The sequence below is a fragment of the Chamaea fasciata genome, unplaced genomic scaffold (assembly GCF_029207755.1).
Source record: "Chamaea fasciata isolate MVZ Bird 193981 ecotype frontalis unplaced genomic scaffold, bChaFas1.0.hap1 SCAF_3, whole genome shotgun sequence".
Lineage (NCBI taxonomy): Eukaryota > Metazoa > Chordata > Aves > Passeriformes > Sylviidae > Chamaea > Chamaea fasciata.
Genome location: NW_027094088.1, coordinates 4,616,610 through 4,632,249, shown reverse-complemented (window position 1 = coordinate 4,632,249; position 15,640 = coordinate 4,616,610). Strand labels below are relative to the sequence as shown.

The window sequence follows — 15,640 nt, the reverse complement described above, 5'->3', positions numbered from 1 at the left end:
GGGGCAGTAATCCCTGGAGCTACTGGGAAGGACACGTCTCAAAATAGGTTGAGCCACACTGATCCTGGGTGCAGAGCTTTGTTATCACGTCCTCCTCTGTTGTTATTGCGGCTCTGAAAGCCTGTGGGGTGTTTCTGTTCCTTCTGCTGACCGTCAAGTGCAAGCGCTTTACAACAGCTCCTGTGAGAAACAGTGTCAAGGCTGAGCTGCTAAAGAAGAAAAGCTGTAAGTGCTGCAGGGTCAGTTTTGACCAGCTATTTAACTAACTTAATGCTTAGTATTGTTAAGGGATATGTTCATATATAAAATGTGGTTTACATTGTTCACTTAATAGAAAAAAAAATCAGTGCTTGGCTTAGAAGTGCCATGCTGTGCGTGGGGTTCATGTTCTGTTTTAATGAATGTAGCGTTGCCTGCACACAGCATCATCCTGATACCTTTTCTGTTTGTTGGATTAACAGGACTACAGGATGTTTCTGCAACGGAGGAGATTAAAACTGGATCAGATTCCCAAGGCTCCTGCATGGAAATAGAAGGTACTCCTCCTGTCTTGAAATCAAAAAGCAGGATTAACAAGCAAAAACACTAACATAGAATTATGGAATGTCTGGGACTGAAGGGACCTTAAAGATCATCTAGTTCCAAGCCCCCTGCCATAGGCAGGTATACCTTCTACTAGGCCAGGTTGCTCCAAGCCACATCCAGCCTGGCCTCGAACACTTCAAGGGATGGGCATGGACTCTGTGTGTCTCTGGGATTGCAGTGAGTCCTGGTGAAGACCCATGCTTGGAGTAGGCACATGGGATTTTGGGCTAAATCCCGAAAGTTCAGTGTCTTCAAGGCTTTGCTCTGAAGTAGAGCCCCTTGGATTTCCTTGAGGAGCCTTTTTAATTTGTACTCATGGAGGAAAAGGGTCTTTTCCTCTGCCAGTGTTTTTAATGGCAAGGTTTCTAGTGGGTGTTAATCCTTTTATGTCCATTCTGAAAAGCCTTACTTGTTACCTTTTGATCCAATTTATTCAGATCCACTGTTGAGCCAAGAAGACACAACAGAAGCTGAGGTACCTTTGTTTTGTGGTGCAGAGGAAAAGGAAGAAGGAAAAGAAGAAGGAGGTGAGGCTATTATAAAACAGATGGGGACAGAGAATGCTGCAGGACTCATGTTATCATTTTCTATTGTGAGGAAACATGGAAAGGGCACATAAAAGTGTTTTTTTACCCCTAAGAAAAACCTTTTTTTGTCTTATCTTTGAGTGTAGTTTTGATATATTGGACTTGGATTTGCTAAGTTCAAAGAAGTGCACCCTCACGTTCAAAAGTGACATTTAAATACTCTTCTCATTTTTGTTTTTTTTTTTTTTTTGCATTTAAGCACATAATGCTGATAAAACAACATATTTATGTCCATATAAGTATCCTTTTGATCACGTTTGCTAGAAGCATTCAGAGTATTTAAAATAAAAGGGTATGATAGTTATTTGTGAAGTCGTTGATAGAGATTTAACTAAAGAGTAACTAAAACTAGTAATTCTAATGAAGAAACCAATTATTTGGAGTGAGAATGCAGAGTCTTCTGAAGCAGTAATTTTTTAATGGGAGTAAAGTATTTAAAACCTTGGGAATGCTTTTGCAAGGAAATGTAGAAGTTTAAGTGTTGAATGCTTCTGGGAACCCTGCAGTCATCTAACCATTTGTAAAGGTACATGGTTATATAAAAAATAATGTAATATGTAAATAATTCGCTCATTTTAAAGTAACTGCAAGTTAATTATATGGTCATTTGTAGAGCCCAAAGATGAATTTTACAGTTCCAAATGAAAGTGCAGACATGATTTTTATTGAAAATGAAGGTCAATACTAACTGTGTTGTCCTAATTATGAAGTCCTTTTCTCAGTGACATTGACACCCACTTACTTGCAAACCTGCAGTAGCAATATTGACAATTTTCTTCCCTGCAAAGCCAGGTTAATAGAACCTCTTCGTTCATATACAGCTAAACAATATTTCTGTTCCTTTTTTTTTTTTTTTTTAATTTTAATTGCCTGTCCAAGTGGAGATTAATCACATCTCCTTGTTATCATTTGTGTTAACGGTATTGGTTTTGTGCTGTGGTAATGATGATGAAGGGAGAATTGATATAATTCTTATGTTCAAATTCAGGTAAATGGTACCACACCACCTCAGTTGCCAAAACCCAGGTTATACAACGCAGGCTCACTCTGATTGCAAATACCAATATCGTCATGTCAATCTCCTCCAAATAGAAATTATTTACATGGTTTTTTATGCATCATCACAACTAAATTGGACAAAATGTACCTTCATTATTTACACATTTTCTCCTCCTTACTACTTTAGTGTCCCTGGCAGCCAGGGACTGTCGTTTAGTTCTCAGAAGAGAGAATATGTTTTAACATCTGTTCTACTTACTATTAAAATATGCAATGTTAAGGAAAAGCAGGTAATGTCAGATAAGTGTTGTTCTTGGCACCTTTCCTTTTCCAGCCCTTGATTTAAAAGTTTCAAATACTAAGCAAGTAAAAAGTTCCTGTTAAATATTTTGGAACTTGTTCCTACCTGGGGTCTCAGGTGTTGATACAGTGCAGGATTCATCTGAACCAAAGCTTGTTGAAGTCCATAGAAGGAGTGTCATCAATTTAAGTGATCTTTTGGTAAGTTCCATGATAAGAGGAGATGTGTTGAGTCTGTGTGCAGGATAACAGCATAAATATTCTGTTCAGCTTCTTCCAAATGTACTGTCTTTGGCTCGAAAATAAATGGGTGCTCTTGCAGAGTAGGAGCAGAGGAGGAAATAAAGCCTTTCCCTGGCCTTGTTTCATTCTTATGGGTATAAGCACCCTCGTAGCTCATCTTGCTGGATGCTTCTTGTTCTGGTGAGCACAAATGCTGCCACATGGGTTTTGAAGGTTTGTCATAAGAGTGAAGTGGATCTGGACAAAAAGAGGTAAAAAAAAAAAAAAAACCAGCTGGAGTTCAGACTGATACAGTAAGATGTATTCCCCAAAGAGAGACTCCTCTTGATAGAAAGAGATTACCTGGCATTAAAAAGAGATTTAATATGTGACATTATTTTATGTAACCCTAGTGCTGCTTCCTAAAGTAATTCAGCTGAATAGTTTTCCAGCAGCACACACAGTACATTTGGCATAGGATGTAATACTGTATTTTTGTCCAAGATCGTGGGAAGAAGGCTAATGTGGGACTGCTAGTCCTGTTAAACAGAAATTCATGGATCTTAAGTTAATTTGACCCATTCTGGATCTATATGCAGAGCCAAATGTGGCAACTACTAAATTCCAAGCTACCTGGTCTTTCTGTTCCACATGAGATTTTTTTGCGTCTGTTTTCACTCATCCCAGAGCAAAAGGCAGCATGTAGCTGCCTCTCTCTTCTCTCTGTCTCACTGGGACATTCATTCTTGGGAGTCATCTGCAATCCCTTCAGTCCTCAGAACTGGAGCTGTGTAAGCCACCAAAGGACCAACAAAGTCCTTTTCCAACCTAAAGTTGGATTTCTGCTCAGTTACTGATTGCGGCTTTGAAGCGTGCTAGGAATTTTTTCAATGATGTGGTTTTCTGTGGAAAAAAGTGCCAATTTCTTGCTGTTTTAAAGATATGTCTCGGTTTACATGAACTTCTGACAAACCATAGGTTATCTTCTGTGTTAATTGTGCAAATTTTACTGCCAGCCCCTCTCTGTGTTTTGGGGTTTTTTTAAAGCTTTCAGGGCCCTTCCTGTATAGCTCATTTCCCTTCACATCTCCAGGGTCATGCTGTAGTGTGAATCCCCAAGGAGTCCCAGATCCTGGTGCTTTCAAGGTTCTGGGATGCTGGGAGCCCAGAGGAATGAAGAATCAAAATCTTGGCAGTCACACCACTATATCCCATTGCCAGCAGTAAGAACCAAGCCAGATTACCCTGAAGAATACAACAGTGTGAGGCACTGTGTGTTTGATAAAAACCTGCTGTTACTTTTTCCAAAATCAGTAATAAAATATCACATGTGCCAATTTATTCCTTTTTTTTCCTACTGCAACTTGAAGTTATATATTATGAGGGAGCAGCAGAAGAAAAAAAGGCAAACTAAGATGCCTTTTTCATTTTTTCCCAACTACTATAATACACTCGTTCTGGCTCACAAAAGAATAATGAAAATGTATGTTTCTTATAAGATTGGGGAATATTCTCAAATCCCTTTATGAAAAAGCAGAGCAAGAGGTGTTCACTGACCTATTTGCTGACTAGGTAAATGTACAGAGTTTTAACAGACCTTTTGGCAGTCCCTTTATACGTACACTTGGAAATAGTCCTGTTGTGTCGTAATGACCATGCACTCAACCTTTATTTGTAGGTTTAATCAGCACGTTTATGCCACAACACAATTTGCAGCACATGGAAGTAAATCCCATATTTGTGTGAATATGCAGCCAATTTCTCCTCTGAGCCCACTCTCACCTCTGTCATTTCCCAGCTTTTTCTATCTCCCTTCATCAAGACATTCAATATGATGATTTCCGTCACTAATCACCCTTAAAAGTTGTTTAACTCTTTGAAGGGGTGGGATTTCTGTCAGCGCACTAGAAAATGAACAGTTGTTGCTGTTAGTTCTCTGGGCTGAAATTTTGTCGTCCTGTGCCATTTGGAACATAGTTTGAGCTTGACCTGTGATGTTTCTCCACATGAGAAACATATTAGAGGGATTGGGTAGAATTCTCACCTTAACCATGAGGTTAGGGCTGCCTCAGGGGCAGGCTGGGGGAGGTGTCCATCCTTTGCAGTGCGTGTGAAGTCCTTTGTCAATCTTCTGATCAGTGCTTGTTTACTCTAAATTTGAAGTCTGGCTAATTTCAAATTTGAAATCTGCCAAGTTCTGTTCTAGCTAAGCCCAGGTTTGGTGAGCAGTCTTTGTGACGTGAATAGCTGTAACCTGTAACTCTGTAGGCAACACTTTGTCCATTCTCCACTTGTCCATTTTGCTTTAGCAGGAGCGATAATTTTATGGAATAATCTTGGAGAGAACTGAATGTTCCAAAACCTGGGGAAAAGAGCTCTCATGTTTTATAGCTTCAGTCTCAGGCTTTTATAGGCTTTTATATGTATTGGTACAGTTGTAAATAATGTCAAAATATGACTTTGTTATCAAGCAATCAAAAATTTCAAAATGACATTGTGGCTTTAGAGAAATGAAGGAATTCTTGAGAAAGATCTTTTTGGACAAATCTGACATTTTTATTAGTGATTCATGGCAATCTTATTGCTTAACCAAACTCCTTTAATTCTTCAAGTGGAGAGAGATGAGATATTTTTGGGAAAAAAAAAAAAAAGTCTTCCTTAGGATCTTTGAATAGGTAATTTCACTTTGTTTGGAAAGAAAAGAATATTTATGAGTGCTGTGGCTTCTGAAGATCTAGTATAAAGGCTCCAAGTTATTTTATTCAGTTGCTCAAAGAGGAGAGGAAAAACTATCCCGAACCAGATAGAGTGTGTTTGGCATTTGATAAGGACCCATACTGAATAGATCAGATACCATTTTTTGGGCTGTTACAGCATATTCAGAAACTAAATATGAAATACATCTTTAAAATCCTATTCCAACAGATACTGATGTTTGGCACAGAAAAAAAAAAAAAAAGTGCACCATTGGACTTTTTGCAGAAATGCTGTAAAGGCTGTGGAATCAGAAAGCTGCAAATGGGTATTTAAAGCTCTAAGATATGCAGAGATTATGGGTTGGGAAGCAGTAGATGGGACTAGTGGGAGGTGCACAGAGAGATCATGACTGGAAATCCCGAAAGGTGCCTCGCTTTGCAAACCTTTATTTTCTTCAGAACTTCACAAAACTCCAGTGAACTTTTCAGCTGCGGTATCAGCCAGTTGAGGAGATTTTGTGAGCAGGTTATGTGTGCCAGCCCACTGTGCTGAATTTGTGGTGGTCCAAGGGCTGTTGGGTCTGTCTCAGGCACTCTGCCCTCCTGAAGGAATTATAGCTGTGGCAGAAAAGGAGATCCAAGTAATTTCTGTGCCTCGTGGAAGTAGCCAGGTGAGGTTCCCCTGCACCTTCTCTGCTCCACTTACACATTGCAGACTGCAGAAGAAGAGGAGTGGGAGTTTGGCCCCGCTGCCTGTGGGTTTATGTTTGTGTGGGGGCTTTGGCAGCTGTGGCGTGGGAGGCGTCCAGGCTCTTAGATCAGCGAAGAAGCTTCACTGATGGTGCAGGATGGGGCAGCAGATGGCATGCAGACCTCCTGCAGGGCTTTCCTGAGGGTGCTTCCCTGAGGATGCTGTGACACTGTGCATTGGCAGTCAGGGTGGTTATTGCACTGTCAGTAGTCTGCTCTAGATATTGATTTCGGCCTCTTGAGGGGAAAAAAGTCATATTTATTTTCCTGCCACAGAAGGAATCTGTTTCTTTTCATTACTCTCCATATATCAGTTTCTATCCTGAATATATGTAAGAAGTAGGTGGTGCAAGATTAATTTGGAGTTTTAATTATTTTTCCTCCCTTGCAAGGAAAAATAATCTATTTTTGTGTGAGCTTTTCTAATAAGAAAGGAGAAAATATAAGAAATTTTTCAGCTTAAACATTTTGCTTGCTGTCACAATCACTTTACATTACCAGACTTGATGGTAAGGCTAAAAGACAAAAAGCCAAAAGGAAAGAAAACAGGAAAACAACAATAGGGAGTACTGTAACAATGATAACATTTAAGGTTTATTATCTCTATTTGATTGTTTTCTTCATTTCATTTTAAAGTAAGCAGAATAGAAATAGTATTATGAATTGGCAATTTTTATTGCATTTAAAAATATCATCTCTTTGTTCCTGCTGAAAGTGTTGACAATGCAGCCTTTGTTTAGTTTAATTAACTTATGTTACAGCATTGAATTGAATCACACTCAGCATTAAATCAAGCAAAAGGACCTTTAGAATGCTTTTCCATACACAGAAAAGAAAAAGAAAGAGAAGAAAATAAATCCTCAAAGATGCTGGAGGAGAAACTGGATATTTTTTAATGGAATAAATTGAACTGCCGTTTTCATTTTGATTTTCCATGGTGGGAATGCCAAAAAAATATAAAATCATGAAATCCCAGTGAAAAGCAGATGCTGTGATGTCATTCTTAGTCCTCATATGCTTATAATAGTATTACATGATTTGTACTCGTGAGCTACAAGCCTTGAAGAGCTTTAAGATACTGATAATGCCCTTTTCACATATGAAAACTGGGGAGATAATAGAATCCGTATTCCAAATGGTGGAGTCCAAGTCTACCAGGCTTTGGTTTTAGCTCACCTCTCCAGAGGTACAGCAGTGCCTTCTGCAAACAAAACATGTATCTCTTTTAAACTATCTCAAATAGCACCCTAGGAATGAGGGAAAGGAATATGGGAGAGAGTCTGACATCTTAGAAACAGTTTCCTGTAGAAACAGTTTCCTGCAGAAACAGTTTCCTGTAACATATTGAAAAAGCAGGGCTCACTGGCCGAGGACTGCGCTGTTACAGATGGCATCATAGCCAACAGTATTTCTGGAAATAAGCTTTAGCACCTCCAGAGATATGGCACCACTTTCACATACACTGTACAGCTACAGAGGTGTCTGTTTGAACAGTGAGCTTTACAGTGTGCCACAGTAAGAAATTCAGTCTTAAATTAGAATAGGTCCAGCAGACCAAAGGAGTGCAGGCATTCACCAGGAAATAATTTGGTCCCTTACAGACAAATGTTATGTCTTTGTGCTGTCTTCTACAAAAGGAGTCTTCATTTTGTTAAGCACTGATAAATTCTAGATTCTTACCTCTTTTAATAAAGTTTGTTGATGATGGAATGCACACAGATCCAACTGAGCCGGCTCTGGAACTGGAAATTCTGTGGTCCCCTTTGCTTAGGTTTTGGATGGATGTATTGCCTTGCCCAGGTTATGGCACTGTGTTATATCTGTTTCAAAATATCAAATGGCCACATACTTAGGGCAGCAGGGAGACAAACTGCATTTCACCAAGGATTTTCATAAAATAGATTGGAGTCCAGTCATAACTGCGTGGAAACCACAGCCAGTGGGAGTGAAGAAGGTATGATTTAGAGAACTCTCTTCTTTTTCCAAGTATAGAACAGGAAGGAATTAAAAGAAAACATCATATGTCCTAGGATTGAAAGATTCTCTGGCTTGTTCTTTGAGGAATGGAAGAACATTTTCATTTCCCTGTTTATTTCTGTAGTTTTGCATAGTGCTGTGGTGAGAAGTAAATCTTGTTCTCATATGAGAAAAGTGGCATTCACTCACTCTATACTGTCACATGGATCAAGAGACACACTTTTTGATTCAGCTCTGTTCTGTTTTCTCTTCTGTGTATTCCCACTCCTGGCTCTGCTAGTACCCCATGGCTTCATAGGTGTCCTTGCTTCTTGTGCTCGGAGAGGGAGGCCAGAGCTGTACAGGAAGGGGCTCCAACATAGTGAGGGGAAATGCATATACAGCCTTGTAAAGTAGAGGTTGCTTTTCTAAGGCATGACCTAAGAAAGATTAAACCTTTCTCACTGCTGCTGACCCAGAGCAGGAAAAATCCCACCCAGTCTCATTCAGATCTTTGAAGCATAATGCTTTCCTGTGGATTTTGTCTCCCTTTTTTTGCACTTTACTCATAACTTTTGGCAGCAGGTTTTCTGTCCCCACACCTTTTCCTAATGTGGTTTACAGGTGAGTGTTCTTTTGAAGTTTTGCCATCTGGAACAGTTTTTTCTCTGCTTGGTTGCCTTTTATCACGTTTTGCCTCCAGGTGAGCATGCAAGGTCATCACCAGCATACCTGGCCCATAGTATCAACCCAACAGCCCAAACTGACCCTGTCTCTAGCCACTCTGAATAATCTACCAGGGAGAAAGCTCTTCCATCCTACATCTCTGGGACTGCATCTGAATCAGGCAGTAGTGTCATCTCAAAATATTGGTGCAGAAATGCAGCTCTTTGGGACTTTTTTTATTTCACAAAAAGCTCAGCGTCTCCTTTTGGGGGTCTTGCATGATCTCTGAGGGGCCTTTCCTGGAGCACTCCTGTGTGCTGTGCATGTGTTCATAGCTGCAATTAAACCAGTGCTCTGAGTGATGAACTGTGAGTTGCAGCTGCAGACAGTCTGTGGGCAACTGGAAAAAAACACCTAATTTTATTTGAGAGATCCAAGAGAAACATCAGGAGTATGGAAAGGTGGGGTTTTTTCACTTACCTGTACACATGCTTCAATCTTATAATGTACTTACTTGATTAACACTGTGCTTTGCTGAAACAGTTGCCAATGATTTTCCTCCCAGGTTCAGACTTGTTACTCCTATCCTGAGTTCTAAAATCCATTGCTATCTATAGCGAGCAAACTTCAACCAAAGTATGACCTTCATTACTGCTTCACTGTTACAGGGTCTTTACGCTGACATTTTGGGGTATATAAGCCCTTTGGCTCATTATTCACCTTTTTGGATGTGCCGTTACTCTTTGTTTGTTCTTCACTGTGCCAGTAATCATAGCTACCACAGAGGCCAAAACCACCTTTATTCCATTTACATCATCCTAAAACCTCTCAATGCTTACATGACTTGACAGCCCTTGAAAGACAGCGTGTCTACACATTCAGCATTTTCTCTGTGGAGGAAATAAGCAGTCACTTGCAGGTTATACCATTCTTACCTGGACAGAAAAACTGGTTAAACTCTGTTCTGGATTTTGAGCAGAAAAAGTCAATAGTCTCTTCTCCATTGCCCCCTGGTTACAGCTAACAACAGTCAGGGGGTCAGGATGGCAAATTCACTGTATCAGCAGCTAGAAAACATTGAGATTCCCAATTTGTCACCAAATGCTATCACAGTTACAAATCACAGTTACAGTTACACAGGTGTTTCATCAGGTAAAGCACAACTGCTGGACACATTTTCATGGTCTGTCAGCCTGAAATGCAGCACAAAAGTGTCAAATGAGAACAAATGGAGATACCTCAGGTGCTTCAAAATAAGATGTCAATGTGCTGAAAAATCAATGCCTAACTCAAGCAGCTCGAGTCAAGGAAATTAACTTGCCTGATTCTTCCAGCTATCCTAGCTGGAAGGAAGATTAGCAGGAAGCTCACAGACTGAGCAGGGAGGTAGCCAGCACAGCTGGGTCTCAGCATCACCCCCTCTCTGGCGTGTTGGTACCTTAACATGGTGCCTCCATCAACCCAGCTGGTCTGGAGAGGTCAGAAAACTGAGGAGGACTTGCTGTTATGAGTCTACAGCAGCTTCATTGCTTTTTGTTTTGCTCTTTTTTGAGCATTGACAGATCTCTGCAGGTGACACATCCTCATCGGTGCTGTCCCAGCAGTGAAAGGGGCTTCCCTCCTGGCTGTCTTGCAGGAATCTTTAAAACACAGGGATCAGGGGTGGAACCCTTCCAGCATCAATTCAGATTTATTTCCAGCATGCTCTGATCAACAGGGTATGAGGCCAGGGTAAGCACTGGCATGGTCCCTCTCCCTCACCTGGGTTCAGATCCTCAATGCTCCAAGTTTTTCACGGCTGCTGCGGTCACACCTCAGTTAAACCCTTGGCCCTTCTTCTTGTGATCTCACATCTCAGATTCATGGTGTTTTGCAGTGATCCTTGCCAGCACACCCAACTCTTCCTTTAGATATCAGGAGCTCCTGTCTGGTGGTCACATTGATCTAAACAGCTGGATCACCAAAAGAGACCAGAACTGTGCTCTCATTTTTTGCGACTTCCTCCTTGGAACAGTAGATATTTTACAATTACCCTCACATGAGCATAGCCAACAGTTTCCACACTCATCCTGGTCTGGTAAAACTGGTGTCCTCTGTGGTTTTGGTTTATCTGTCTTCCAGTGTGCGGTAGGTACAGCTACTGTGGTCTTTTTAAACCATTGTCAATGTTTTTAATGCCTGTATCATCATAAATCTGCTTGCACATAGAAACCCGAGTCTTGAATTGCAGATGACTGAGGTTACTGAGAAGTTACTAACACGCCTCAGTAACCACACAGTGGTACTGGAGACTCCTGCAGCTGGAACACAGCTGGTTTTCAGGTAAATGTCCAAACAGCTTTTGAACCTTCTGGCACTGCAATGTGGGCAAGTTTGCTTCAAAAGGAAAAGAAAGTTAAAGGGAAAAGTCTTTAAACAATATTTCTAGTATTGCCTGCTTCCAGCATGGCATAGAAAAGATTTCCTGGATGCAGTTCCACTTGCAGATCTAGCTGGCTCTTGGAGTGTGTGAGCATGAAAAGCAGATGATAAGAAATACAGATATATCTTGTACCTATCTAAAGGAACCCAAGTAATCTTAGAAATGGATGCGTATAGAGATCACAGAATCTGCTCATGGAACTGTTCCCCCTGGCATTAAACATAGTCAATGTTTAACAGTACTAAGTGAAAGGTGTGATGTTTAAGACACAGAAAGTCTTTCCAAAGTGAAAAGAACTTTCAAGGGGAGCCTGGGGGAGAGATACTCATGTCAAGATTTGGCTGTTTAAATATGGTTAATGCCATTTGTTCTTATCACAACTGCTATGGGATATTTAACCACCAGAGGTAGCCATGACCTGAGGCTTAAATCTGATCCTGGAAGCAGCAGTGCCATGCAATGTATTAGATTGCCAGAATCATTTCCTTCTATGTGATGAGGTCTGCCATTCAAGGCTAGATATAGCTTGCTCTTGCCCAGCTTGTGAATCCAACTGGATCGCCAGCTCACAGCTGAAGAAACTGGAGAAGGATCTGCACGTGGGAGGGAAGGAAATCATCCATACATATTCACATTCCAAAAGTGAGAATGAGCACAGCAATTTTGCAAAGCTTTGGTCACAGCTTTGGGTGTGAGCTTGCTCCTCACTAACCTGCACCTGCAATCAGCTGGATACATATCCAGCTCCTCCAAGAGGAGAAGGCAGGATGGCACTGGCACTTTCACAGCTCCTAACTGACAAAGCCATTTAGAGCAAAGATAGTTCAGATTTTGCTCCAGTGTGCAAAGTTTGCCCTTTGAATGTTGTGATTTTTTCTCTCTAGCTAGTCTTAGAGATAAGAAAACACAGCTGAGTCTTCTCCAGGCCTGAAGAGGCTGGAGCACATCAGCTGCTTGCCATATTGCTGGAACACCTGGGGCATTTCCTTTGAAATCTAAATGCAGGCTGTTCACCTGTATTGCCAAGTACAACAGAAGCTTCCTCCTGTCAGGCAGGGTGGTATTAATTTAAAGAGAATACCATCTGTGGAGCCTTGGAGAGCAGCAGTCAGAAAAAAACAGGTAGAGAGGTCACCAGGAATAGTCTTGTTCTCTTCTGGGGGCCTTGCCACCTGCATCTGTAACCCATCATTTCTAATTAGCAGATGTATCTTGGGGAAGACTACTCCTGTTTGCTTTCCTGAGATGATATTCTTACTAAGAGGAGCTGGTTTTGTTGAGCCTTGTAATCTCATTTTGTGAGCTTTCACAGGCATTTGGGGTGGTCATGGTCTTGGTAGCCCAATAATTAAGGAGTCCTGTGCCTCCCTGCTGCAGGCTGCCCCTTTGTCTTTTCCCTTTCTTCTCAACGCTACCACCAGATGGTTGAAGATTTTTCATCCTTCCAAAAGCTTTGTATTTTTCCATCTCATCAAGCATGTCTCAGCAATGCTTAATTAGCCTAAGGCTTTTCAGGCCCCCTTATTTGCCCCCCAAAAGATGAGTTGAGGACTTGTGCATTTTCAATAAAGTGCTTGTAAAGGGAAGTCATAGGTGCAGTTAGTGTTATTCAGTTGTTTGTTCTTTCTTCTGTCTCTTCTGTCTGTCTGTCCTCCCATCCATCCATCCGTCCATCCATCCTTCTGCCCGACCTCTTCTTGTCTTTCAGAACATTCAGGGATGCCCCTTGGGTTTGTGCAGTGGTTGACAGCAACTGATGCCTGGTACTATCCAGAGTGCTTTTCCCCTTGGGCCAGTTCCTGAGTGCCATTGTTTTTAACCTGTTTTAATCTGTTTAGATCCCTTGAATAAAAAACGGCAAATATAATTAGCTAATCAGTACTAGGAGACCATCGAGTTAAGATGTTTTGATTTAGGGTTTGGTATTCTTTTTTTTGTTGTTTGTTTGCTTTCTTCCCACACTTGTTTGAGACTAGCTTGTAAGCTTTATTTACAAGATCAGAGCAGTTGAAATGAAAGCCTGGTTAAATAACAAAAAAATATATTTGCATCTTGCTTTGAGTTTGACATTGAACATCATTTGTTACTGCATTGTCACATGCACTCTTTTATTATTAATCTGTAAGCTGTAACTGTACTGCTGCAAATGAGATTAAAAAAAAAAAAAAACAAACCACAAAGCACAACTTTTTCCCTCCCTCCCTACAAAATATGAGAGCTAGCTGCTTAACCATGTGACGCATAGATTTTGTGTGGGATTCCAAACACCTCAGAGATAACTGCCACATAATTTTACCACATAATTGAATTCAGTGGCTGGCGTTTCGCATTTCCAGGTAGATGAGAGCATCCAGCCATCGGGTGTTTGCGTCACTAGAATTAAATGCCTACTAGTTTATCTGCTCAGATGATAAATATTTAGATATCATTAAAATGGTTAACTGTATATACATGGAAATGTCCATGGATGACGGGGGGCGTGAAATGTGTGAGGAGGTTTCCTTGCAATCACAGAGGGTGTGACCTCAATTACTGCAGTTTTCTCCCTGACACATTCCTGTGTTGCACATAAAGTTGTTGCTGCTGGGTGCTCGCTGCCCAGAGGAGGAAAGTGCCTGATCTCAGGCTAGATTAAAATGCTCTTCACATGCCATTCGGATTCTTGGCTTTTTTTTTTTTTTTTAAGCCACGGAGGGAAATAAACTGCATAGAGCGTGTCTAAAGGAATGCACAGTGTAGGTTTGTGTCATGGGGGAGTGTTATCTCTGTGATGGTGCTCCCTCCATCGACGGAACTCAGGCTGTGGCTGAAGAGGAGCATGGTTCCCCAGTGTATTACCATCCCTGTTCACACACCACGTGGCAATCTTTGAAGGGCTAATTGGCTTGCTTTTAAGCGAGCTGTTGCGTTTTTCTTTTCTATTTGTTTTCCACTAAAAGGAATGTTAGTATTTTTGTGATGGCTGGCGCTTAGCGGAGCTCCTTTCTGTAAAGATAACAAATGAGTTGTGCGTGCTGACATTCTCCCTGGGACTGCTTAGAACAAAGCAAGCCAGTAGCATTTCAAAGGCTGCTTTTAAAGTAGCTGGTTATATACTCTGTTTATCAGAATCACTGGGAAATGCCATTTCTCTGGCATTTTGCACCTTCTCTTAGCTGACTGGGAGGCGGAAAAATCTTTGGGCAAAAACTTACGGCAGAGGTGTTGGAACTAGATGATCTTTTAAATTCCTTCCCAAACTACTCTATGATTCTATGACCTCAGGACCCAAAGGACACATATGCAGAAAGCTTGAAGCTGCTCCATGCTTTCTGTATCCCTGTGCTGACCAAGAGCTTCAAGTACTTGGGTCTGCTGCAGGCTTTGGGAAAGAAGAGGTGAGCTGTAAACCTTGGAGAGCAGCTACTGCAGGTACAAATTTCCAGGCACACTTTGGAATTGACATCTCGATTTTCCTCTTCCTGCCCTGCTGCTGGGAGCTGCTGAGGAGGCATTGCCAGGAGCAGCCAGGTGCTTCCCAGTTGCTCAGTGAGCAGCCCTGCTGCTGATAACATGGAATAAATCAGAATTAGGAGGGTATGTCCAGAGGAGAGCTGGAGGAAGGGGCAGGGGGCTGGTCCAACCTTGGCTGTGCTCACAAATGTGGCTGAGGACACCAGAGGGACTGTCACCCAGCATCCCCAAAGCCTTGGTGACGAAGTTTGTGCTAGTGCTGTGTTTCTGCAAAACACTTTGTCTTTGATCCAATTCTCTATATAACCAGGAATTTTGTTTTGGCAAGACGGCAGCTCTTTTTCCCCCGCATTTCACAGGTTTCTAGTTTCTGGAGACTTCACAGTTTTGTTGCTACAAACCATCACACACTTAAACTGATTGGCCCACTAGCAGCCCTGGGCAAAACTTTTGAAATAAAGTCACCTTTTTGAGGTCTGATGTTCAAATCACAGCTGTGCTCCCCTTGGGAGGGATGGCCTTTTGTTATAAGCAGTGCTCTGTCAGCGGAAACCTGGCTGCACGTGGCCACGAGGCCAGGGATCCAAGGACTGGGCTGTAATGATGAATGCTAAAAGCACTGCTACATGGGCTTGCTCTGGGGAAGCCATTCTGTGCACAGGATGAGATCCATGGCACACAGAGTTCTTTTCTTGTCATTTCCTTCAGCTATTTGCACAATTCTTTCATGTGTGGGCTTTGAAAAGAGCTGCATTAATTCAGGGTTTGTAAATTGGGGGGCAGGCAGAAGTAAAATGGGCTTAAACTTTTAGGCTTGCTGTTTTAAATATGCCATGAGATGCAGAGTAGGTAAACTGAATTTGGAGAACTTTAATTTGGGTTCATTTTCCTTATGCTTTCTATTGTACATTAATGGTTACACTGTTAAGTTGTCACTTATGGATTGCTCTGTGTGAAGGAAATGAAACATAAGTCAAGAATTTTTCTGATAGGAAACATACAGA

General features: G+C 41.4%; 1 protein-coding gene across 6 annotated transcripts in view; it reads left to right on the top strand.

The window, feature by feature from the left end:
* The window catches only part of MACROD2 (mono-ADP ribosylhydrolase 2), an 866,072-nt gene that overhangs the window by 827,554 nt on the left and 22,878 nt on the right, over positions 1–15,640 (top strand). For all 6 annotated transcript variants that reach the window (XM_066177797.1, XM_066177796.1, XM_066177795.1 and 3 more), the window contains exons 15-16: positions 462–536; positions 1,023–1,112. In XM_066177797.1, the coding sequence (XP_066033894.1) occupies positions 462–536; positions 1,023–1,112 (165 nt within the window). The remainder of the gene's footprint in view (positions 1–461; positions 537–1,022; positions 1,113–15,640) is intronic.